Source organism: Dama dama, chromosome 2 (genome assembly GCF_033118175.1).
Source record: "Dama dama isolate Ldn47 chromosome 2, ASM3311817v1, whole genome shotgun sequence".
In the NCBI taxonomy this organism is placed as follows: Eukaryota; Metazoa; Chordata; class Mammalia; order Artiodactyla; family Cervidae; genus Dama; species Dama dama.
Window position 1 is genome coordinate 23,626,352 of NC_083682.1, and position 24,416 is coordinate 23,650,767.

At 38.2% G+C, this 24,416-nt stretch overlaps 2 protein-coding genes across 2 annotated transcripts; both read left to right on the forward strand.

The window, feature by feature from the left end:
* Positions 1 to 2,964: 2,964 nt before the first annotated feature.
* Positions 2,965 to 4,396, forward strand: LOC133066806 (olfactory receptor 8B3-like). The gene is made up of 2 exons (XM_061158228.1): positions 2,965 to 2,972; positions 3,463 to 4,396. Exons 1-2 carry the CDS (start codon positions 2,965 to 2,967, stop codon positions 4,394 to 4,396), a joined length of 942 nt encoding a protein of 313 aa, XP_061014211.1.
* A 6,895-nt stretch (positions 4,397 to 11,291) lies between these two features.
* Positions 11,292 to 24,150, forward strand: LOC133068144 (olfactory receptor 8B3-like). The gene is made up of 3 exons (XM_061159232.1): positions 11,292 to 11,405; positions 13,825 to 14,117; positions 23,484 to 24,150. The coding sequence occupies exons 1-3, from the start codon at positions 11,292 to 11,294 to the stop codon at positions 24,148 to 24,150; spliced, it is 1,074 nt and encodes a 357-aa protein (XP_061015215.1).
* The last annotated feature ends 266 nt before the right edge of the window (positions 24,151 to 24,416 follow it).

Sequence of the window (24,416 nt, forward strand, 5' to 3'; positions counted from 1 at the left end):
ACATACTTATATATTCTTTAGGCTTCCCTGGTGGCTCAGACGGTAAAGAATCCTCCTGCAGTGAAAGAGGTGCAGGTTCAATCCCTAGGTTGGGAAGATACCCTGGAGAAGGAGCTACCTTTTCCAGTATTCTTGCCTGGAGAATTCCATGGGCAGAGGAGCATGGTGGACTATAGTCCCTGGGGTCGCAAAGAGTCAGACATGACTGAGTGACATTCTATGTTCTCTCTATTCCTTTCTTCAGCTTCATGATTTCTGTTTAGTATTTTTAAGTTTTTTGAATCTTTGTGAAATTCTCATTTTGGTTATGTATTTTTCTCTGATTACAGTAAGCATGATACTTTTTTGATTCTATGTCAGGTAATTTACATATCCATTCCATTAAAGTCAGTTTGCAAACAGAAAAAGAGACACAGATGTACAGAACAGACTTTTGGACTCTGTGGGAGAAGGCGAGGGTGGGATGTTTCGAGAGAACAGCATGTATGTTATCTATAGTGAAACAGATCACCAGCCCAGGTGGGATGCATGAGACAAGTGCTCAGGCCTGGTGCACTGGGAAGACCCAGAGGGATCAGGTGGAGGGGGAGGTGGGAGGGGGGATCAGGATGGGGAATACATGTAACTCCATGGCTGATTCATGTCAATGTATGACAAAACCCACTGCAATGTTGTGAAGTAATTAGCCTCCAACTAATAAATAAATAAGTAAATAAAAAATAAAGTCAGTTTGCAGTGCTTTTTCTTAATCTTTTTTTAGAAAATATTTCAACATGTCTTCATTTTCATTGACTCTCTGCTTTGGTGTGTGCACATTACACAAAACACCCATCTGTCCTAATTTTCCTTTTATTTATTTTTAATTTTTTTATTTATTTTTATTAGTTGAAGGCTAATTACTTTACAATATTGTAGTGGTTTTTGCCATACCTTGACATGAATCAGCCATGGATTTACATGTGCTCCCCATCCCGATCCCCTCTCCCGCCTCCCTCCCCATCCCATCCCTCTGGGTCTTCTCAGTGCACCAGCCCTGAGCACCCACCTCATGCATTCAACCTGGGCTGGTGATCTGCTTCACCCTTGATAGTATACTTGTTTCAATGCTATTCTCTCAGAACATCCCACCCTTGCCTTCTCCCACAGAGTCCCAAAGTCTGTTCTGTACATCTGTGTCTCTTTTTCTGTTTTGCATATAGGGTTATCGTTACCATCTTTTTGAATTCCATATATATGCATTAGTATACTGTATTGGTCTTTAACTTTCTGGTCTGTCCTAATTTTCATGGGCTGACATTGTAGTGAAGAAAGCACTAATAAGCCTGGCCAGTGTGGACCACTCAACCTTTGTGTTAGTTCAGCCTTCTATCTTGGTTCTTAGTGGGCTTAGTCCACAAGCAGCCCCCAGATATGCTGTGTCCTGAGATGTATGGTGCACTTCCTTCCTCCCCAGGAAAAGCTATAAGAGAGGGGTTTTTGGTACTTTGTTCTATGATGATCCGGTGAGGGGGAGCTATAGTGGCTTCCAGACCAGTCCATCATCTTGGTTCACTCTCATCCATGATAGCTACAGAATTCTGTATCCTGGGTCCCCTATGCTTTCTGATACACAGGCTGTCTTGAAACCAGTCTCCTGGACACCCCGAAGAAAAGTTGGGGCATTGGTCACATAATGCATACCTTTCCTTTCCCAGGGAGAATCTATAACTGGGGAGTTGGTCCCAACCTGAAGGTTCTTTGGAAGAATAAGTATTATGAAAAGAGAATTTCCTGAATTTCCCTAACAGTTTCTGTATAACTAATTTCACACATTACTAGGAGCTGGACCTTTTTTAGTCTCTGGATTTCTTACAAAGGAAATCTGCACCTAAAAGGTTTCTGAATCAGTGTATTCATGGAAGATAGGTGGTTCTAGGGCTTCCTTTTATGTCATCTTGCTGAATAGGAAACAGGAGTTTATTTTCAGCTTTTCCTTGGGGAACGTATAATCTCTATGAAAGTGACAGTTGTTCAGTCGTGTCCAGCTGTTTGCAACCCCATGGACTATAAAGTCCATGGAACTCTCCAGGCCAGAATACTGGAACGGGTAGCCATTCCCTTCTCCAGGGGATCTTCACAACCCAGGGATAGAACCCAGGCCTCCTGCATTGCAGGCAAATTCTTTACCAGCTAAGCCACCAGGGAAGCCCCAAATATATTTTGGCTGCACCACGTGGCATGTAGGATCTTAGCTCCCTGACCAGGGATCGAACTCAACCCCCTGCAATGGAAGCTGAGTACTAACCACTGGACTGCCAGGGAAGTCAATAATCTCTATAGTGAAGGGAAAACTTGAGTAAACTTTTGAATCCCTAAGGGACAGAAGATACATAATGGTCATATTTGTAAATAAAATCCCCTAAGGTCCCTATTACATTTAGAACGTTTCCTTGGGGAAGTGTCTGAGCAAGCTTCTGCCCTGGGATAACTGATTTGTATGACATCATTACACTCACGTTAAATCTTCTGTGACTTACCAAGTGGCAAAGATGACAATAATAAAAACTCAATTTGCTCAAAAATTATGAGCTGTAGTTCTGAAAGATTTATGGTACATATCAGACATTAAGTGTAGGCTGCATCCTCTTAGAAATAAAGGAAACAAAGCCTCAGAGCCTGAAGTTGCTCTTCCAAGACATGAGGGTAAGAACTCAGATAAGGAAATAGCAAGGTTTGATGGCCTAAGGAAGGTGAGTTTCTGAATCCCACTTATATTAATGCCTTCCTTTTCTGATGAATGTTCAGGGGTCTAAGATAGATGACTTTAATTTTTGTAGTCCTGAGATTCAGTGAAACTGGTAGAAGGATACGCTAAAAGATGGGTGCAGGGAAAGTTAAAAGATATTCATTTGCTCAGAGAATGCATTATCTCAATCATTTCCATCAAAGGACATCTCACTCTTCTTTATTTATGGTTTTTGTGACATGAAGCAGTAACTTAATCCCTCCTAGATTCTGGTCCCTTCATTTTGGTTCAGAAAATCTACTTGATTCTTACTCCACCAAGTCTAATATATGTTGGAGGTCAGTACCAGGTTGGTGGGGTTGCTGCTTCCAATTTTACTGTGAAGAGATGGGTCATGTGAAAGAAGAATTGATGAAAGAGAGAAGCGTGACTATGTCCTAGTCCAAACTTCTCCCCAATCCTGTGGTTTTTACAACAGTCGTTTGCGTATGGAACCAATGTGCTTCATGCTGCAGGCTAAGTTTTGATAAATTTTGCTCATATAGCTTATAAAGACTAATGAAAGAATGCCCAAGTCACTCAGTTTCATGATAATGATAAAATAGACTATGGTCCACATTGATCAGGTCTCAGATCTTGCCAGGGCATACAATACTCTTCGGAGAACAGATGTTGGAGAAGTTGAATCTTTCTCCATGTAATACATTCTCCTCTGTCCACAGATTCTCTTAGAGAAGAATGACTTCTGGAAATGATTCATTTGTGACTGAATTCCTTCTATTGGGATTAACAGACCAACCAGATCTCCAACTCCCCTTGTTCTTCCTGTTCCTAGTAATATATACAGTCACTGTGTTGGGAAACTTGGGCATGATAATTTTAATTGGGATGAATTCACATCTACACACTCCCATGTACTTTTTCCTCTTTCACTTGTCCTTCATAGATTTCTGCTATTCTTCTGTGTTTACACCAAAAATGCTAATTACCTTCATATCAAAGAATAATATTATTTCTTACATGGGGTGCATGACCCAGCTTTACTTTTTGTGTTTTTTTGCTATTTCTGAAATCTATGTGCTGACATCAATGGCCTATGATCGTTATGTGGCCATCTGTAACCCACTTTTGTATAATGTTATCATGTCCCCTAAAGTGTGTACCAGCCTTGTCCTTGTTTCCTACTTGATGGCATTTTCTGGTGCCATGGCTCACACTGGAAACATGTTGACACTGACCTTCTGTGATGCAAACATCATCAACCATTTTTTCTGTGACATGCTCCCTCTTCTCCAACTCTCCTGCACAAGTACCCAGGTCAATGAACTGGTAGTTTTCATTGTGGTGGGCATCAATATCATTGTGCCCAGTCTCACCATCTTTGTCTCTTATGGTCTCGTCTTTTCCAGCATCCTCCACATCAAGTCCATGGAAGGAAGATCCAAAGCCCTCAGCACCTGCAGTTCCCACATAATTGCTGTTTCCTTATTCTTTGGATCAGGTGCATTTGTGTATCTCAAACCATCTTCTGCTGGGTCCAAGGATGAGGGAAAAATTTCTTCTGTCTTTTATACCAATACTGTTCCCTTGCTGAACCCTTTAATTTATAGCTTGAGGAACAAAGATGTTAAGCTTGCCCTGAAAAGAACCCCGAATAGGAGACAGTTTTGATCAAAAGTACCTGTCTGTGCAGCTGGTTATATGACAATGAGATTCTGTGCTTCAATTATATATTATTTGTGGCAGCCTTTTGATCCATTTTTTCCCCCTTAACCTGGTAAAGGAAATTTGACTCTTTATTCATAAGCAATTTTTAGTCTTTTTGGAGTAGGTCTCTTTTTTTTTTCCTCACGATTACAAAATATCTTCTCTACCTTTTTTTCCTGTTTAGTAATAGCATTAATTAAATCATAATATTATCTCTGTCCTTTTATATCATTGTCACTTTTGAACTCTTTTTTTTTCATTGTCTAGAACATTATACGTGGTCTTCAAATAATGGCATTCTGTAACACTAGAGTGTTACAAGTCTGTCACTTGCTATTAAAAGCATGAATTAAATATTTCTACTCTTTTCATGCTCCAGCTGGCAAGAATGTCAGAGTTTAAAGGTTCTATGATGACTATCAAGGATAATCCATTTTACATATATAAATGCTATGCTTCAAGCTTCTTTTGGCAAAGAGTTTTTTTTTTTTTTAACCTTAGTACACAAGCATTGACATAACAGTTCGTCAAAATATATTTATTTACGATGCAAAAGTAAAGATTAGAGTTGATAGATTTACTTAAGTCATCTAGCTTTATAAAGGAAAGTTGATTTCAAGTTTGCTACTTTGTAATCTATTTTGCTATTACTTTCTTCTATTACTTTTATTTCAGTAATGGTGGAATTTGAGAAAACACTGCTAATTTCAGAGGTGACTCTGCCTTGTCCCAAGATGATAAGTGAATTTCCCTCAGTGTGGCTATCACTTTTTTAGTTATTTTGTAGAAAATAACTTGATTGTTCTTTTTGTTGGGACAGAGGAAAACTTTGGGTTAATATATTGGGGAGCAGATTGGCTCAGACAAGGAAGTTACTTTTTCTGAACCAAATTTTAAAAATTGCGTTTAGAAAGGTTGCAACTATCTGTAATTCAGGAGCAGGACATGTGAGAAAAAGGAGCCTAAATCATGGCAATATGTCACGACTCAGAGAGACACGCACGGTCAGTATATAAGAGGTTCCCCATGGGAATGTTCATGATACTATTTCAATCTGAATTTATATTGCATTGATTATTGTAAATACATCCCAGTGCCCATAAAGCCTGATAAAATTATAATGCACAGTATCCATACATTAGTAGTTTTTGGAAATGAAGATGGAAAAGTTATAGCCATGTTTGGGAAAGCAGGTAGAGAAAGAACAGCTCTTTAGGAGATAAAATTGTTGTTCAGTAGTTTTAGTCACGTCTAACTCTGTGACCTGATGGACTCTAACCTGCCAGGCACCTCTGTCCATGGGATTTTCCAGGCAAGAATACTTGAGTGGATAGCCATTTTCTTCTCCAGAGGATCTTCCTAACCCAGGGATCAAACCTTTGTCTCCTGCACTGACAGACAGATTCTTTACCACTGAGACACTTGGGAGGCCCCAGGAGATAAAATAGCTAGAAATTACTGGAACTCAATTTAGGAAAAAGAAATTTAGAATGAAGAATGTTAGATAATGGAAGCCTTTATCTATTCCTTTGTCCATCCTGGAAAGCCCTAGATGTATTGTGGAGGTCACATAATTTATTTGGATGATAAAAACATAATTTACTTGAATTAAAAAAAAAATAAACCCACAGGACAGGAGGAATCAGAAAAGACTAAATAACACCTTCTTGTTGGCTTCCATATGCTATTTCCATTTGGATTTTTAGGTGTGAAAACCTTGAACTGCAGCTGGTACAGCAATGAGAAATTAAAGAAATTTTTTAAAAATATTGGATGAATAAAGCAAATTGTGACCATGGCTTTTCTGGAAAGGATATTGAATTATCATCATTTTGGGGAAAAACGTTTAACAAAGTCAAATCTAAAAATCCTCAACTCAATGTATCAAGTCAGAATTTAAATATTTTCTAAAATACCTTTGTTGATATTCACCATTTGCCACATTCCTAGTCTCCACACACTATTCAGTTATTTTAAAATTCAGTATAACTGGTTTATTGGTCTGTTAGTTTTTTGGATGTTGAGATTGCTAAACCCTGTCTTAGTTTAAAAAGACCACTCATTCCCCTCCCCTGATCCCAATATTAACACAATTTATTTTAACCTTTTAAGTTCTAGTTGTATGAAATAGTTGATCTTGGCTTCAGCTTTCTGCTTTTTTTCCCTTTCTTTTATTTACTCTTCATTTTGAAAAACTTGTTTTCTTTGTTGAAAGAAAAGTGTATATAAACAGATATGAAAGATATCAGTGCTACTTGGAAATCTGTGGACATCTCAGAGTTGTGCCCACTAGGTTATACATTCTATCATAATTCAAGGTGGCCACAGAGTGGCTGAAACCCAGCTACTAATCTTTCATTAACATCAAAATACAAACGAAATGTGCTTCATTTACAGAAAAAATAAAGTTTCCTTGAAAGCAATTTGTCTTTGACTAATTGGAAAAATTTAATAAAATAATTTAAATAGTATTTGTTATAATAAAGAGTGGTGACATTTCCAAGGAGATAACTTAGCAGAGAGTTGAGCAATTTGAACACGTGTTAGTTAGCAATAAGTACTGGGTCTATCTATTTGGACTTCTTTCAAAAGAGGGCAATCAAGTCAGGGTATTTTACTTGCACAGCATAGTTTTCTTAGTTGTTTTTGCTTTTTAATATTCATGAATGGAGCTGAAAAGTAACAAGGGAAATTGTTGAAATTTTCACAACTGAGAGTCCATCAGGTAAGCCATGGAATTTGACTGTACTTATGTAATAAACAGAACTGAAAGCTCTGGTTTTCTAGTTTTAACAAAAAATGGTTCTCTGAGTCACAGAGGAGAAAGTTCCTAAATTACATCCTGAAAAATGGTAGAGATTAACTATCACTAGTTAAAATGGTAAAGCATATATAGAGTCATAGATGTAGCGAACAAACTTTTGGTTACTAATAAGGGAAGAGGCTTCCCTGGTGGCTCAGACAGGTAAGGAATCATCCTGTACTGTGGAAGACCCCGGTTCAATCCCTGGATTGGAAAGATCCTCTGGAGGAGGAAGTGGCTACCCACTCCAGTATTCTTTCCTGGAGAATCCCATGGATATAGAAGCCTGGTGGACTATAGTTCATGGGGTCACAGAAAGTCCCTTGGACAGCAAGGAGATCAAACCACCCAATCCTAAAGGAAATCAACTCTGACTATTCATTGGAAAGACTGATGTTGAAGCTCCAATAGTTTGGCCACCTGATGCCAAGAAGCGACTCACTGGAAAAAACTCTGATGCTGTGAAAGGTTGAGGGCAGGAGGAGAAGAGGATGACAGAGGATGAGAAGGATGGATGGCATCATCGACTCAATGGACATGAGTTTGAGGAAACTCTGGGAGATAGTGAAGGATAGGGAAGTCTGGCATGCTGACGTCCATGGGGTCACAAAGAGTCAGATAAGACTGAGCAACTGAACAACAAAAAAAGAAGAAGAAGAAGAGGTGGGATGAATTAGGTTGGGACTGACATATAAACACTACTATGTATAATATAGACAACTAGTGAGAACCTCTTGTATAGCACAAGAACCTCTACTCAATGCTCTGTAGTGACTTACATGGGAAGGAAATTAAAAAAAAAAAAACAGTGGTTATATGTATACGTATGACTGATTCAATTTGCTGTACAGCAAGAAACTAACACAGCATTGTAAAGAGAAATTATGCTGCAATAGAAATTAACTAAAAAACTTAACCTATTAAGCACCATCTAGACCAGTGATATCCAATTTAAACATACTTCAAGTCCCACATGTGATTTCAAACTTTCTGCTAGCTGAATTAAAAAGGTAAAAGAGAAAGATGTGACATTAATTATAATAATGTTTCCTGTAACTCAATAGATCTAGAATATTATCACTTCAACATGCAAGCAATAAAAAAATTAAGATATTTTTACCTTTTATTGTGTACTAAGCCTTAAAATGTTCTCAGAACAGCCCAAATAAATGTGACACTAAATTTTTAAATTAAAAACACTTGATCTCTATTTATATTTCACAAAATTTACAATTGGTGAGATAGATTCCCACACATAAATTATTCCAAACATGTTCTTGGGCTATCTCTAGCTGTGGTGAGTGGTTGTTGCTCTCAAGTTGCTACTTGTGAGCTCAGTAGTTGTCACATTTGGGCTCTAGAGCATGGGCTTCAGTAGTTGTGGCCCAAGGGCTCAGTAGTTGTGGTGAATGGAATTAGTTGTCCCAGGACGTGTGGCATCTTCCCTTACCAGGAATTGTACCCATGTCCCCTGCATTGGCAGGTGGATTCTTTACTACTGGACTACCAGGGAAGTTCAATGGCCATACATTTTTTGTCATTTAAAAATAAAATAAAATATCTTATTTCATTAAATAGTAATGTTTTCATACTTTTGCAGTTTTAGTGAGATAAAATTGACTGTATACTGTTAGTGAAAATGAAAGTCACTCAGTGGTGTCCAACTCTTTGTGATCCCATGGAGTATACAGCCCATGGAATTCTCCAGGCCAGAATGCTGGAGTGGGTAGACTTTCCCTTCTCCAGGGTATCTTCCCAACCCAGGGATCGAACCCAGGTCTCCCTCAGTGCAGGAGTATTCTTTACCAGATGAGCCGCAAGGGAAGCCCAAGAATATGGAGGTGGGTAGCCTATCCCTTCTCCAGCTGATCTTCCCAACCCAGGAATTGAACTGGGGTCTCCTGCATTGGAGGCAGATTCTTTACAAACTGGACTTTCAGGAAAGCCCGATTTTAGGGAACATGGTTCAAGTTGATGACATAGGAAGATCCTAAGTTCACCTCCTTCTATGAATGCAGTGAATCTACAGCTACATATGAAACAATCATCTCTGAAAAAGATCTGAAAACTAGCAGAGCACCTTCTTCACAAAGGTGAGAAAAAGGCCACACTGAGGTAGATAGAACAGGCTGAGATACAGTCTCTATAAAATCCACCCCGGTGCACAAACCAAAAATGAGTTTTTTGCACTGCTCCAATTTTGACATAGAAGAAAATTGTTATTTTAGAACTCATAAAATTAAAAGATAGCTTTCTCCTGAAGACCCAGTGCTCCTTTCCTCCTTTAATAGGAGTTATGTTCCCTGGGACCCAGGTCTCCTAAATTGGCAGGTGGATTCTTCACTGCTGAGCCACCAGGGAAGCCTCTATCTCTACGATAAGCTCCATTTAAAAATGAGTATTTCTCAGCAGGTGGCATAAAAAATCATTCCATTTCCTTTTATAAAGAAATAATAATATTATTTTACAAAGCTGTGGTTTCACAAATATGATATTAACTCTTTTCAAAATGCTGTTTCTTAAAGGAATGAAGACAATTTTATGATTGGATGATTGTTCAGTAAAAGAAAGAGGCTCTCTTCCTTTGTGTAAGTGAAAACTATTTTCAGTTTTCTTTTTTATTCTGTTTTTGTTCCAGGAACCCAAAATGTGGCTGAAATATCCTTTTTTCAGAAAACAAATTTTCCTTGTTATAATGTAACACACATTTGTCTGGTATTAAAAAAAAAAAAAAAACAAAGAATGAATAACACAAAATTTTTGAACTCTGAAAATTCATAAATATATAAAACATAAAAATCATGAGTAGTCCCATTACTCAGAGATACCAACAGTTATCTGTTTAATATACATCCCTCATGAACTTTAAACTGCCATTTATATAAGCATTTATTAATATATTTGTGTATTTATGTGTGTGTGTGTATTTTTCTTCTTAACAAAAATAAGATTTTATTGAGGTATTTTTTTTTTAATTTCAGTAAACATAAAAGCACCAAAAAAAAAAAAAAAAAGAGTTATTTTCGAGACTGTGTAGAGAATTTATGGATTAGGAAATCTCACAGGGAGCATTTTTCCTATAAATGAATCATTGACAGGCCAGTTAATTGGGATTCCCTGGTAGCTCAGCTGGTAAGAATCCACCTGTAATGCAGGGTACCCCAGTTCAATTCCTGTGTCAGGAAGATCCCCTGGAGAAGGGATAGGCTACACACTCCAGTATTCTTGGGCTTCCCTGGTTTCTCAGGTGGTAAAGAATCCATCTGCAGTGAGGGACACATGGGTTTGATCCCTGGGTTGGGAAGATCCCCTGGAGGAGGGCATGGCAACCCACTCCAGTATTCTTCCCTGGAGAATCCCATGGACAGAGGAGCCAGGTGGTTACAGTCTACGGGGTCTCAGAGAGCTGGACAAGACTGAGCCAGTAAGCACAGCACCAGCACTGATTTACTAGGACTCATTTCTGAATCATATTGTCCAGAAATGCAATTTTTCATTGCCTTTACACCCAGCTTCAGTATGGCTGGCTTCACGCATGAACTGGGCAAAAGATTTTCTTAACAAGTTTCTGAACTTCTTATGTATTCACTATATAAATTATATTTGCATTAGTTGTTTCTGTAGTAAAAAAAGAGACTAGGGCTTCCTCTTCATTTCTGTAATCTAAATGAACAGAAAATGGGAGGTGGGAAATGGACAGTCCCTAAGTGAAGGGAAAACTTGAGTAAACTATTGAATCTCTAGGGGACTGACAGATTAAGGTACGGAATGTAAATGCAGTCCCCCCAGGTCCCTATTATACATAGATGTTTTCCTGTGGAAGAGACTGAGCAAGCTTCTGCCACATTTATAACTGAATGCATTATAGTATTACACTGACATTAAGTCTTCTGTGACTTACTAAGTGACGAAACTAATAATAATGAAGAATGTTTATTTTTCTCTGTTGCTTGAGTGGACTGAAAGTCATTTATGACTTTCATAAATTTTCATAAATTTTCATAAATTGTGATCTATATTTCTAGAAGATTTTGAAAGTCAAATCAGAAAATACATATGCATTCTCTTAGAATCAAAGGAATCAAAGCTTCAGAACTTGAAGTTGCCGTACCAAGACCAGAGGGTAAAACCAATGATAAGAAAGCCCTGGGGTTTTCTGGAGACAGGAAGGTGAGTTTCTGAATTCCATTTATTTATGTCCTTCTTGTTTGAAATGGAAGTCTAAGGATCTAAGATATGACAACTTATTTCCCAATTTTGCATCATGAGACTCACACAAAACTTATTCAATGCAGGAATCAGTGAATGATCAGAGATACTAGGGGCCTAAAAGTGTGCATTAGACAGTCAGTAAGTCTCCTCTCCATGGATGGAAGTCTTACTCATCTATAGTTACAGCTTTTACTCTGTGATGTGGGGTGAAGAGTTAACCTCTCATAGACTTTGGCTGTTTAGTTTTAGTTAAGCAATTTTCTTTGTTCTCACCCCACCAGGTCTAATCTGCTTTAGAGACCAGCACCTAAGTGCTAGAGTCTCTGCCTACAGTCTTATTGGTGAGTGGAGATTTCAAGTGAATGGAGAAATGTTGAGATGTGGGAAGAGTGAGTCAATCCCGGTCCAAACCTTTCCTTTATCCACTCTTTGTTTTTTTCCCCAAGCTGTTGAGTCTGCACAGGGCAGTTATTTCCTTCCTTCTGTAGGCTAAGTTTTGATACTCTTTCCTACTTAGTTTACAAAGACCCAGTTCAGTTCAGTTCAGTTACTCTTTGCAACCCCATAGACTGCAGCACGCCAGGTCTCCCTGTGCATCACCAACTCCCAGAGCTTACTCAAACTCATGTCCATTGAGTCAGTGATGCCATCTAGCCATCTCATCCTCTGTCATTGCCCTCTCCTCCTGCCTTCAATCTTTCCCAGCATATGGATATTTCTCAGGGAGTTGGTTCTTCACATCAGGTGGCCAAAGTATTGGAGTTTCAGCTTCAGTATCAGTCCATCCAACAAATATTCAGGACTGATTTCATTTAGGATGGACTGGTTGGATCTCCTTGCAGTCCAGGGGACCCTCAAGAGTATTCTTCAACACCACAGTTCAAAAGCATCAATTATTTGGTGCTCAGCTTTCTTTATAGTCCAACTTTCACATGACTACTGGAAAAACCATAGCTTTGACTAGACAGACCTTAGTTGGCAAAGTAATGTCTCTGCTTTTTAATATGCTGTCTAGGTTGGTCATAAATTTTCTTCCAGGGAGCAAGAGTCTTTTAATTTCACGGCTGCAGTCACCATGTGCAGTGATTTTGGAGTCCCAAAAAATAGTCTCTCACTGTTTCTGCTGTCTCCCCATCTATTTCCCATGAGGTGATGGGACCAGATGCCATGATCTTAGTTTTCTGAATGTTGATCCTCAAGCCAACTTTTTCACTCTTGTCCTTCACTTTCATCAAGAGGTTCTTTAGTGCTTCACTTTCTGCCATAAGGGTGGTGTCATGTGCATATCTGAAGGCTCTTGATATTTCTCCCGGCAATCTTGATTCCAGCTTGAGCTTCATCCATCCCAGCATTTCTCATGATGTACTCTGCATATAAATTAAATAAGCAGGCTGAAAATATACAGCCTTGACACACTCCTTTCTCTGTTTAGAACCAGCCTGTCATTCCATGTCAAGTTCTAACGGTTGCTCCCTGACCTGCACACAGATTTCTCAAGAGGCAGGTCAGGTGGTCGGGTATTCCCATCTCTCTTTCTTTCTTTTTTCTTTTTTTTAGGATGGGGCAATTTATTCAAAGCAAAAGGAACAGGACAAAGGTCCTGAGTTTTTTGCAAACAAAAATCTCTGCAATAATTCTGCAAAATCAGCATGATTGTTATATCCATCCTATCTCTTTAAGAACTTTCTGCAGTTTGTTTTGATCCACCCAGTCTAAGGATTTGGCATAGTCAATAAAACAGAAGTAGATGTTTTTCTGGAACTCTCTTTTATTGATGATCCAGTGGATGTTGGCAACCTGACCTCTGCTTCCTCTGCCTTTTCTAAAACCAGCTTGAACATCTGGAAGTTCGTGGTTCATGTACTGTTGAAGCCTGGCTTGGATAATTTTGAGTGTTGTTTTACTAGTATGTGAGATTAGTGCAACTGTGAGGTAGTTTGAGCATTCTTTGGCATTGCCTTTCTTTGGGATTAGAATGAAACCTTACCTTTTCCAGTCCTGTGGCCACTGCTGAGTTTTCCAAATTTGTTGGCATATTGAGTGCAACACTTTCACAGCATCATCTTTTAGGATTTGAAATAGCTCAACTGGAATTCTATTACCTCCAATAACTTTGTTCATAGTGATGCTTCAGGCCCACTGGACTTTGCATTTCAGGATGTCTTGCTCTAGGTTGGTGATCACACCAGATGCAAAAAAGCAAAAATCATGGTAACAGAGTTCCATGAGAGAGTAGCTAAGACAATTCTGCGAGTCCAGGCTGGGTTACTCTCAGATATTCCCAGCCGAAACACCACACTTGTGAGAGGAGATATTGTGTGAAAATTGAGTCATTGTTTATGTAACCTTTTTCTTCTGTGCTCAAAGATCACCTTAGAAAAGAATGGCTCCTGGAAAAGGCTCTTTTGTGACCAAATTCATTCTGCTGGAATTAACAAACCAGCGAGATCTTCAACTCCCTCTATTCTTCCTGTTCCTAGGAAAGTACATGCTCACTGTGCTGGCAAGTTTGGGATTGATAATCCTAATTGCACTGAATTCACAGCTACACACCCCCATGTACTTTTTCCTGTTTAACTTGTCTTTCATAGGCCTCTGTTATTCTTCTGTACTCACACCCAAAATACTGATTAACTTCACATCAAAGAAGAATATTATTTCTTACCTGGGGTGCGTGACCCAGCTCTACTTCTGTTTTTTTTTTTTTTTTTTTTTTTTATCATTTCTGAATGCTACGTGCTGACATCAATGGCCTATGACTGCTATGTGGCCATCTGTAAGCCACTTTTGTATAACATTTCCATGTCCCCTAAAGTGTGTTCCAGCCTTATGTTTGCTTCCTACTTGATGGCATTTTCTGGTGCCATGGCTCACACTGGATGCCTGCTGAGACTGACCTTCTGTGATGCAAACACCATCAACCATTATTTCTGTGACATCCACCCTCTGCTCCAGCTCTCCTGCACAAGTACCTATGTCAGTGAGCTGGAAGTGTTCATTGTAGTGGGCATCAATATCATTGTGCCCACTCTCAGCATCTTTGTCTTTTATGGTCTCATCCTCACCAACATCCTCCACATCAGCTCCACAGAGGGCAGGTCCAAAGCCTTCAGCACCTGCAGTTTGCACATCATTGCTATTTCTCACTTCTTTGGATCAGGGGCATTATGTATCTCAAACCACTTTCTGCTGAGTCTATGGATGAGGGGAAAATCTCTTCTGTCTTTTATATCAATATGGTTCCCATGATGAACCCATTAATCTAGAGGCTGAGGAACAAAGATATTAAACTTAATCTGAGAAAAACCCTGAGAAGGAGACAGTTTTGACTAGAACTGTCTGTATGTATGAATTACAAGACAGTGAGATGTTGAGAGTTTAATTTTAGTGACAACCTTCTTGCCATATTTTTTATTATCTTTTTTTACCTAGTGTCTTAAAGAACTTTGAGTCCTGTTTGAATAATTTATTTCCATTTTTATATATTTCTCTCACTGTTTTCAAAATACATATAATTTCCTTTTCTTGCATAGTAATAATATTAAATAGTGAATATATTATCTCTTTTCATTATCATTTTGAATTTATTTTTACACTGGGAAAAGATGAGTGGTCTCCAAATAAGGAATTACATAACACTAGACTGAAAACATATCACTTGAGTTGTTTTTACCTATCAACTTGCAATAAGAATGATAAATAAGATACTCTGTTTCTACTCTTATCTTCCATATTTAACAAGGCAAAAATATACCTTCTTTAAATGGTTGGTTCTAAGAGTATCAAGATAATCCATTTCCCATCTGTAAACATTTAGTGTTAAGCTTCTTTTGGCAAAGAGTTTATTTTTCAACTTTGTAAGTCAAATTGACACATAGCCAATCATCAAAATTCATGTTTTGCATGGGTGGGAAAGTGAAGCCAAGTCTGGATAATGATTTACTTAAAGTCACACAGCTTTAGAAAGAAAAATTGTAAACTAACTTCTTATCATTCTGATTTCAAATGTATTATTCTTCAGTATACTCTATATACTCTTGATTATGTTATTCTATTTCAATGAGCATGAAATATAAGAAAACACTCCTGATTTAAAGTTGACTCTCCTCTGTCTCAGAATGACATATGAATTGTTCTCAAGGTGGGTATTCCTTTCTTCTTTTTAGCAAAACAGCTTGATTGTCTTTTGCTGTTGTTGTCAGACTGGGAAAGCCTTTTAAGCTCAGATATTATAGAGATGATTTGCTCAAAAAGGGAAATTACTACTTCTGCAAAATTAAAAACCTGAATTTGGAATGCTTTCTAGTGTTTATACTTCAGAGAGCAGGGCACGAGCAGTAAGGATGCTCAGAAACATTTAATTATGTCAGGACTTAAGAAGGCATATGGTCAATAAATAAGATGTCCCAGTGTGGGACGTGGTCATGAGATTTAGGGACTCAGGCTCCCTTGTGGCTCATCTGGTAAAGTATCTGCCTGCAGTGCAGGAGACCTGGATTTGATCCCTGGGTTGGGAAGATACTCTGGAGTAGGGAACCCACTCCACTATTCTGGCCTGGAGAATTCCATACATTGTATAGTCCCTGGGGTCACAAACAATCAGACATGACTGAGTCACTTTCACTTTCATTCTGAAACTGTTTCCTGTTTTGCATATTTCACTATTCATAAATCTTTGATAAAACTATTTGCATAATGAGCACACTTGTTTAGTGTTTTGGAGAAGGGAAGTAGAAGAGCTGTGATTTCATTTCGGGAAGTGAATAGAGAGAAGACATCAATTACAAGAGATAAATCATGAGGAGTAATTGAATTAAGAAAGGAAGAAACAATTTACACAAAACAGTTTTGGATAATGAAAACCTTTACCTATGGACTCACTCCTTGTGCAAGACGCTAGATACTATTGAGATCACAGAATTTCTCTATATAAGATGAAAGCTTAAGTTATTTATGATTTAAAATGTTAAACCAACAAGACTAGATGACCTTTGAACAAGTAGATTATTGTGCTACATTCATATGGAGTTTTAGGTACAGAAACATCAAACTGCAGCTGGGAGAATAATGACAATGTGAAAGAAATATTTGGAGAATGAAGCAAGTTATGACAAGAATGTTGGATTATTTTTTGAAAGCAAAAATATGCTACTTAAAAATCCTCAATATGCCGTCATCTGTGGCACTGTAATCATTTTCTAAGTTTTTTTTTCCACTTTTTAAAAAAACAGTATTTTATTTTACTTTTTTAAATTTATATTATTTATTTATTTATTTATTTTTTCTTCTTTTTTTTTTTTTTTTTTTTTTTTTATTTGTTGGAGGCTAATTACTTTACAATATTGTAGTGGGTTTTGTCATACATTGACATGAATCAGCCATGGATTTACATGTATTCTCCATCCTGATTCCCCCTCTCACCTCCCTCTCTACCCTATTCCTCTGGGTCTTCCCAGTACACCAGGCCCGAGCACTTGTCTCATGTATCCAGCCTGAGCTGGTGATCTGTTTCACCCTAGATAATATACATGTTTTGATGCTGTTCTCTCAAAACATCCGACCCTCGCCTTCTCCCACAGAGTCCAAAGTTCTGTTCTGTACATCTGTGTCTCTTTTTTCTGTTTTGCATATAGGGTTATTTTTACCATCTTTCTAAATTCCATATATATGCGTTAGTATACTGTATTGGTCTTTATCTTTCTGGCTTACTTCACTCTGTATAATGGGCTCCAGTTTCATCCATCTCATTAGAACTGATTCAAATGAATTCTTTTTAATGGCTGAGTAATATTCCATGGTGTATATGTACCACAGCTTCCTTATCCATTCATCTGCTGATGGGCATCTAGGTTGCTTCCATGTCCTGGCTATTATAAACAGTGCTGCGATGAACATTGGGGTGCACGTGTCTCTTTCAGATCTGGTTTCCTCAGTGTGTATGCCCAGAAGTGAGATTGCGGGGTTATATGGCAGTTCTAATTCCAGTTTTTTAAGAAATCTCCACACTGTTCTCCATAGCGGCTGTACTAGTTTACATTCCCACCAACAGTGTAAGAGGGTTCCCTTTGAATAATAGTCATCACTTAACATTCTTCTTAATCTCCAGTGAGTATATATGTATTTTGAAATTTGTCAGAGCTGATTTTTGACTTGTTTTTTTTTTTTTTTTTTGAGATGTTCAGCATAGCTTAATCCTTGGCTGATATTTTTAGATGACCACCCATGTTTCATCTCCCGATTGCAGGATGAACATGATTGATTTTTCTTTAACAAGTTTTATTTACATACATCTAAACTAGTGAAGTTAACTGGGCCATTTGGAAACCTACAGAGTACAGCTACATGTACTCTATTATGTATTTTATAACAATTGAAAGATCCCTAGGAGTGAGCTAAGCCTGGTCACTAATCTTCCTTTTCATGAGCCTCAAAATTAGAATGAAATCTGTTCACTTACATAAAAGAACTACTCCTTAAAATGAGTAATTTATATCTTTGGTTAACTTGAAAAAATATAAATAACTTAAAATACAATTTGTGATAATTACCTGTAGTAACATTGTAAAGGAGGCAACTTTGCTGATTGTTCAACAAATTAATCATGTTTTAGTTAGCAATGGAACTGTGCCTCTCTCTATTTGGACTTTTAGGTGGAGGAGGAATCAAGCCAGAGTATCTTAAATGTACAGTTCAGTCCAGTCACTCAGTTGTTTCTGACTCTTTGTGATACCATGGGCTGCAACACGCCAGGCTTCCCTGCCCATCACCAACTCCCTGAGCTTATTCAAACTCATGTGCATCGATTTGGTGATGCCATCCAACCATCACATCCTCTGTCATCCCATTCTCCTCCTGCCTTCAGTCTTTCCCAGCATCAACGTCTTTTCTAATAACTCATATCTTCTCATCGGGTGGTCAAAATGTCAGAGCTTCAGCTTCAGCACCAGTCCTCCCAGTGAAAATTCAGGACTGAGTTCCTTTAGGATTGACCGGTTTGATATCCTTCTATTTCTTCCTTTCTTGAGTTATGTGATTGGCACTGACAGGTTTTGAAGAAAGTTACAGTTCTGCTGAAGATGTTCAATCTTAGAGACAAATTTGTAAGCTCTGGGTTTCTCCTATGCTCATCAACCAGGACAGTTCAGTTCAGTTCAGTTCTGTTGTTCAGTCATGTCCGACTCTTCGCGACCCCATGAATCGCAGCATGCCAGGCTTCCCTGTCCATCACCAGCTCCCGGAGTTTACTCAAACTCATGCCCATCGAGTCGGTGATGCCATCCAACCATCGCATCCTCTGTCATCCCCTTCTCCTCCTGCCCTCAATCCCTCCCAGCATCAGGGTCTTTCTCAATGAGTCAACTCTTTGCACGAGGTGGCCAAAGTATTGGAGTTTCTGCTTCAGCATCAGTCCTTCCAATGAACACCCAGGACTGATCTCCTTTAGGATGGACTGGTTGGATCTCCTTGCAGTCTAAGGGACTCTCAAGAGTCTTCTCCAACACCACAGTTCAAAAGCATCAGTTTTTCGGCGCTCAGCTTTCTTCACAGTCCAACTCTCACATCCACACATGACCACTGGAAAAACCATAGCCTTGGCCAGATGGACCTTTGTTGGCAAAGTAATGTCTCTGCTTTTTAATATGCTATCTAGGTTGGTCATAACTTTCCTTCCAAGGAGTAAGTGTCTTTTAATTTCATGGTTGTGATCACCAGCTGCAGTGATCCTGGAGCCCAAAAAATGAAGTCTGACACTGTTTCCACTGTCTCCCCATCTATTTCCCATGAGGTGATGGGACCAGATGCCATGATCTTAGTTTTCTGAATGCTAAGCTTTAAGCCAACTTTTTCACTCTCCTCTTTCACTTTCATCAACAGGCTTTTTAGTTCCTCTTCACTTTTTGCCATAAGGGTGGTGTCATCTGCGTATCTGAGGTTATTGATATTTCTCCCAGCAATCTTGATTCCAGCTTGTGCTTCTTCCAGCCCAGTGTTTCTCATGATGTACTCTGCACATAAGTTAAATAAGCAGGGTGACAATATACAGCCTTGATGTACACCTTTTCCTATTTGGAACCAGTCTGTTGTTCCATGTCCAGTTCTAACTGTTGCTTCCTGACCTGCACACAGGTTTCTCAAGAGGCAGGTCAGGTGGCCTGGTATTCCCATCTCTTTCAGAATTTTCCACAGTTTATTGTGATCCACACAGTTGAAGGCTTTGGTGTAGTCAATAAAGCAGAAATAGATTATTTTCTGAAACTCTCTTGCTTTTTTGATGATCCAGCGGATATTGGCAATTTGATCTCTGGTTCCTCTGCCTTGTCAAAAACCAGCTTGAACATCTGGAAGTTCTCAGTTCACGTATTGCTGAAGCCTGGCTTGGAGAATTTTGAGCATTACTTTACTAGTGTGTGAGATGAGTGCAATTCTGTGGTAGTTTGCGCATTCTTTGGGATTACCTTTGTTAGGGATTGGAATGAAAACTGACCTTTTCCAGTCCTGTGGCTACTGCTGAGTTTTCCAAATTTGCTGGCATATTGAGTGCAGCACTTTCACAGCATCATCTTTCAGGATTTGAAATAGCTCAACTGGAATTCCATCACCTCCACTAGCTTTGTTTGTAGTGATGCTTTCTAAGACCCACTTGACGTCACATTCCAGGATGTCTGGCTCTAGGTGAGTGATCACACCATTGTGATTATCTGGGTCTTGAAGATCTTTTTGGTACAGTTATTCTGTGTATTCTTGCCACCTCTTCTTCTTCTGCCAGGGCAGAGCTCTTTCTAAATTGGTGTGAAATTGGATTCTTTTCCAAAATGTTGCATCAAGAATAAAAATTTTCTTCCCTAATTTAACTAGACTAGTGATTTTAAATATTATACAATATATTGGGAAGATTCTAAACAAGAGATTGAGAGCTAAGAAGATGTTTCAAAGAAGCCTACATTTAAAATTCCACATGGCATGATTTTAATTTTCATTCATCAGAAATTCAGTGCTTAGCAGTTTCTTCCATCTCCCTTTTAAGTTCTGCCCCACTAAAAACAAACAAATTATATAATTGTGGTAGCTCACAAGTCATTATTTTGTGTGTGGATGACCTCTTTTTTGGGGGCATTTTGAAGGCATATTTTTGAGTGTTGGATGCTTTTCTATCAGTAAGAGAACACTCTATTATCATAGAACGATACTCTTCTCCCTCCTTCCACTCAATATAAGTAGTGTGTTTAAAGATAAACTCATGTAGGTTTATTTTTCACAGAAAAACACATATATTTCTAAAATGGGTTGAATCTCCCAAGACAATTGAGTGGTCTTTGAAAAGTAAACATTCTCCTGTTTTCTTTTTTATGGTTTTGAGAAGGTTAAAGTTTTGTACCATATTTAAAGTGTGCAAGATATTTCAATCAATTAGAAGAGGACTTTCATGGCTTCTCATCAAGTTAACTCTGACTCAATTTCTTCTTTAATTTTAACCAAGCCTTAATCATAGTTTTGAGAATTGTGTTTTTACTACATAGCTTCAATTTTCAAGTGGGTAATGGAGAACCACTGAAAGTTCTTGAACTAGGGAGGGACACAGCTGTGATTTCAGACTTTATTCTAACAGCATTATTCATGAACAAATAAGAGTGAATATTTGGCAAAATGTGAAAATAATAGGAGCCTCTATAGTTCAACATTACACTAGTTCAGTTTAATCATAAAGCTAGAAGTTGTATGGTGTCTGGGGACAGGTGGGTGTGGGTCACTGTCATTGTAGATGATGTGGTTTAGCATAAGAGAAGTGTTGGATGTATTCTGAAAGCTGTTAGATAAGATAAGATGAAATTCAGAAGTATTCGTTGAATTCTTTCTGTGTACTCAGGATTGTTCTTAGTTTCAGGATCCAAATAGTTAACAAGATAGAAGAAATGTTTGTCCTTATAGAATATACAGTTCATAGAAAAGCACAAATTAAAGGGGAAAAGTCTAATGAGTACAATGAAAGAGAATCTACTGAAATTTATGAGAACATGAGTAATAACACCTGACGTTAATTGACTCTCACATGCCAATACTGGCCCAACCATTTTACTTAGTTTTTTTTTTTTTTTTCCATTTGGTTAACACAACAGCTCAATGAAAGAGAAGCTATTTTTACATTCCTTATTTTACATAGGAGAATCAAGAGATTCAATAACTTGTCCAAAGTGTTATAGTGTGTAAAAGTGGAAGAAGGGAGGTAGGAAGGATTCACAGCACTCTCTCTAAGTCTATAACCCATACCCTTTTCTATGATGAGAAGAATTGATAACTTCAGTTATCTGAAATGTTACTAAAATGTTTCAGAAAATTAGGCAGCAGTAAAGTCTCCTGGTAGAAATTTCAGGAATACATTAAACATATAAACTATAGAAGGGATATACTAAATTGCAAATTATTTCAGAGACATCTCACAAAGAGAACAACTGAAATGAGTTGCTGCAACATTTGATGTGTTCAGATAAAGAAATAAAGAAACCTGGAAGTAGGTCTTTTCAGGAAATATGTCCATTTCCTGAATGTGAATAAATGTTGTAGCTTTCCCCTCAGAGGTGTTGATAATAAGGAGATGGTAATTTGCTTTGGATCTCCCTGAAGGATGTACAGTCCCCAGAGTAAAGCAAAAATGAAGAAGAGTGAGTCCCTAAGGAACTAAAGACAGATCAAGAACCAGAATCCATAATTTCCTTATTCCATATTGTGCATATAATCTACACCCTGGGGAGGAGACCAAGCAAGCTTCTAACCTGCCTTTCACCAAGTACATTACATCATTACACTCATGTAAGGATGATAATAAAAGGATTATTTTTCTTCTGTCTCATGAGAACACTGAAAATAAGAAAAATTACAGAAGCTCAGAGTGCTTTCAGGGCATAGGTGAATTAATGTCTAACTCCTCTCCCCTAAAATCAAACAGATCAAACCTGGAGAATGTGAAATAACATTTCCAGAATCAACAGGGTAAAGATATAGGGTAAGGGAGACAGTGCTGAAGTTTTAAGATCAAAGTTGGGTGAGTTTCTGAATTTAATTTACAATGCTTTTTCCTTGTTTTGTGATCAAAGTCCAGGGACCTATTATGTGTCCGCTCTTTCTCATTATGTGCAGCTGAGACTCAAGTAAAACTACTGGAAGCATCTGTTGGAGAGGAATCAGAGAATATTAGAGGGGCTCAAAGGACGTATCAGTCAGGAAGTTTCCTCTAAATAGCTAGATCTCTCACTCTTCTTCCTTTATGATTTTTACTCTGTGACAAAGTTAATAACTTAATTTTCATAGACTCTGGTCCCATCATCTTGATTTAGAAACAGTGCTCCTGGTTCCTGCCACATTAGGTCTAATCTGCATGAGAAGCCAGCCCCAGATTGCTAGGGTCACTGCCTCCAGTTGTACTAGTGAGGGAAGAGTTCACAGGAATGAGGGAATGTTGGGAAGAGAGTAGAAGAGTTGCATCCTTGTCCATCCTTCTTTTCCCTGGGTTTTTCCAGAAGATATATTTGCATATGGTAGCTCTTGCCTTCCCTCTCTAGTATGATTGTGATGTCCTTTGCTATATTTAGCTTATAAAAACTCTAATTAGGTGAGTCCACATCACTCTGTATCCTGATAATGGAAAAGGCAGACTGTATGGGACCAGGTCAAGATAGTGTCAGGCGTTTACAGTGTGTATTCTGTTTTGTAGAATGGGACACTAGATGAACTGAATGTTCTCTAATGGAACCCTTTCTCCTGCATCCACAGATTCCTTTAGAGAAGAATGGCTCCTGGAAATGGGTCTTTTGTGACTCGGTTCATTTTGATGGATTAACAGACCAGCTCCCCTTGTTCTTCCTGTTCCTACATATGTATATGGTCTCTGTGATGGGGAACCTGGGCTTGATAATCTTAATTTTGCTAAATTCACATCTACATACCCCCATTTACTTTTTCCTCTTTAATTTGTCCTTCATAGATCTCTGTTATTCTTCTGTATTTACACCCAAAATGTTGATTAACTTCATATCAAAGAAGGATATTATTTCTTATATGGGGGTGCATGACTCAGCTCTACTTCTTCTGTTTTTTTGTCATTTCTGAATGCTATGTGCTGACTTCAATGGCCTATGACCGCTATGTGGCCATCTGTAACCCACTCTTGTATAACATTGCCATGTCCCCTAAAGTGTGTTCCAGCCTTATGCTTGCTTCCTACTTGATGGCCTTTTCTGGTGCCATGGCTCACACTGGATGCATGCTGAGACTGACCTTCTGTGATGCAAACACCATCAACCATTATTTCTGTGACATCCACCCTCTGCTCCAGCTCTCCTGCACAAGTACCTTCATCAATGAGCTGGTAGTTTTCTTCATGGCAGGCATCAATATAATTGTGCCCAGCATTGCCATCTTTGTCTCTTATGGCCTCATTTTCTGCAACATCTTTCATATCATCTCCAAGGAAGGCAGGTCCAAAGCCCTAAGCACCTGCAGTTCTCACATAATTGCTGTTTCTCTGTTCTTTGGGTCAATGTCATTTATGTATCTCAAACCATCTTCTGCTGGGTCTGTGGATGATAGAAGAATCTCTTCTGTCTTTTACACCAATGTGGTTTCTATGATGAACCCCTTAATCTACAGCTTTAGAAATAAAGATGTGAAAACAGCTCTGAGAAAAAGTATAAGTGGAATTCAGTTTTGATTAGCAACAGTGTCTTTTTGTGCAGATATTCAAAGTATAGGAAGATATTCTTTTCAATTATAATAATTTTACTAGCATCTTTTTATGTTATTTTGTTTTTATCATATTGTAGAAATTTGAGACTTAACTTATTTATACTTATCATACAGGAACACTTCTCTCCTTATTCATCATTTGCATAATTTCCTTTTCTCACATGTTCCCATTTATTAGTACTATTAAAAAGACATTTACTATCTTATTTACTATTTATAACTGTGGTGTTG

Bases quoted from the DNA above. Each gene is read 5' to 3' on its own strand.
- LOC133068144 (XM_061159232.1), top strand. From the start codon at position 11,292: ATGCATTCTCTTAGAATCAAAGGAATCAAAGCTTCAGAACTTGAAGTT. The intron at 11,406-13,824 runs GTGAGTTTCTGA...AGATCACCTTAG, and splicing joins GGTTTTCTGGAGACAGGAAG to AAAAGAATGGCTCCTGGAAA. The intron at 14,118-23,483 runs GTGCGTGACCCA...ATATCAAAGAAG, and splicing joins AATATTATTTCTTACCTGGG to GATATTATTTCTTATATGGG.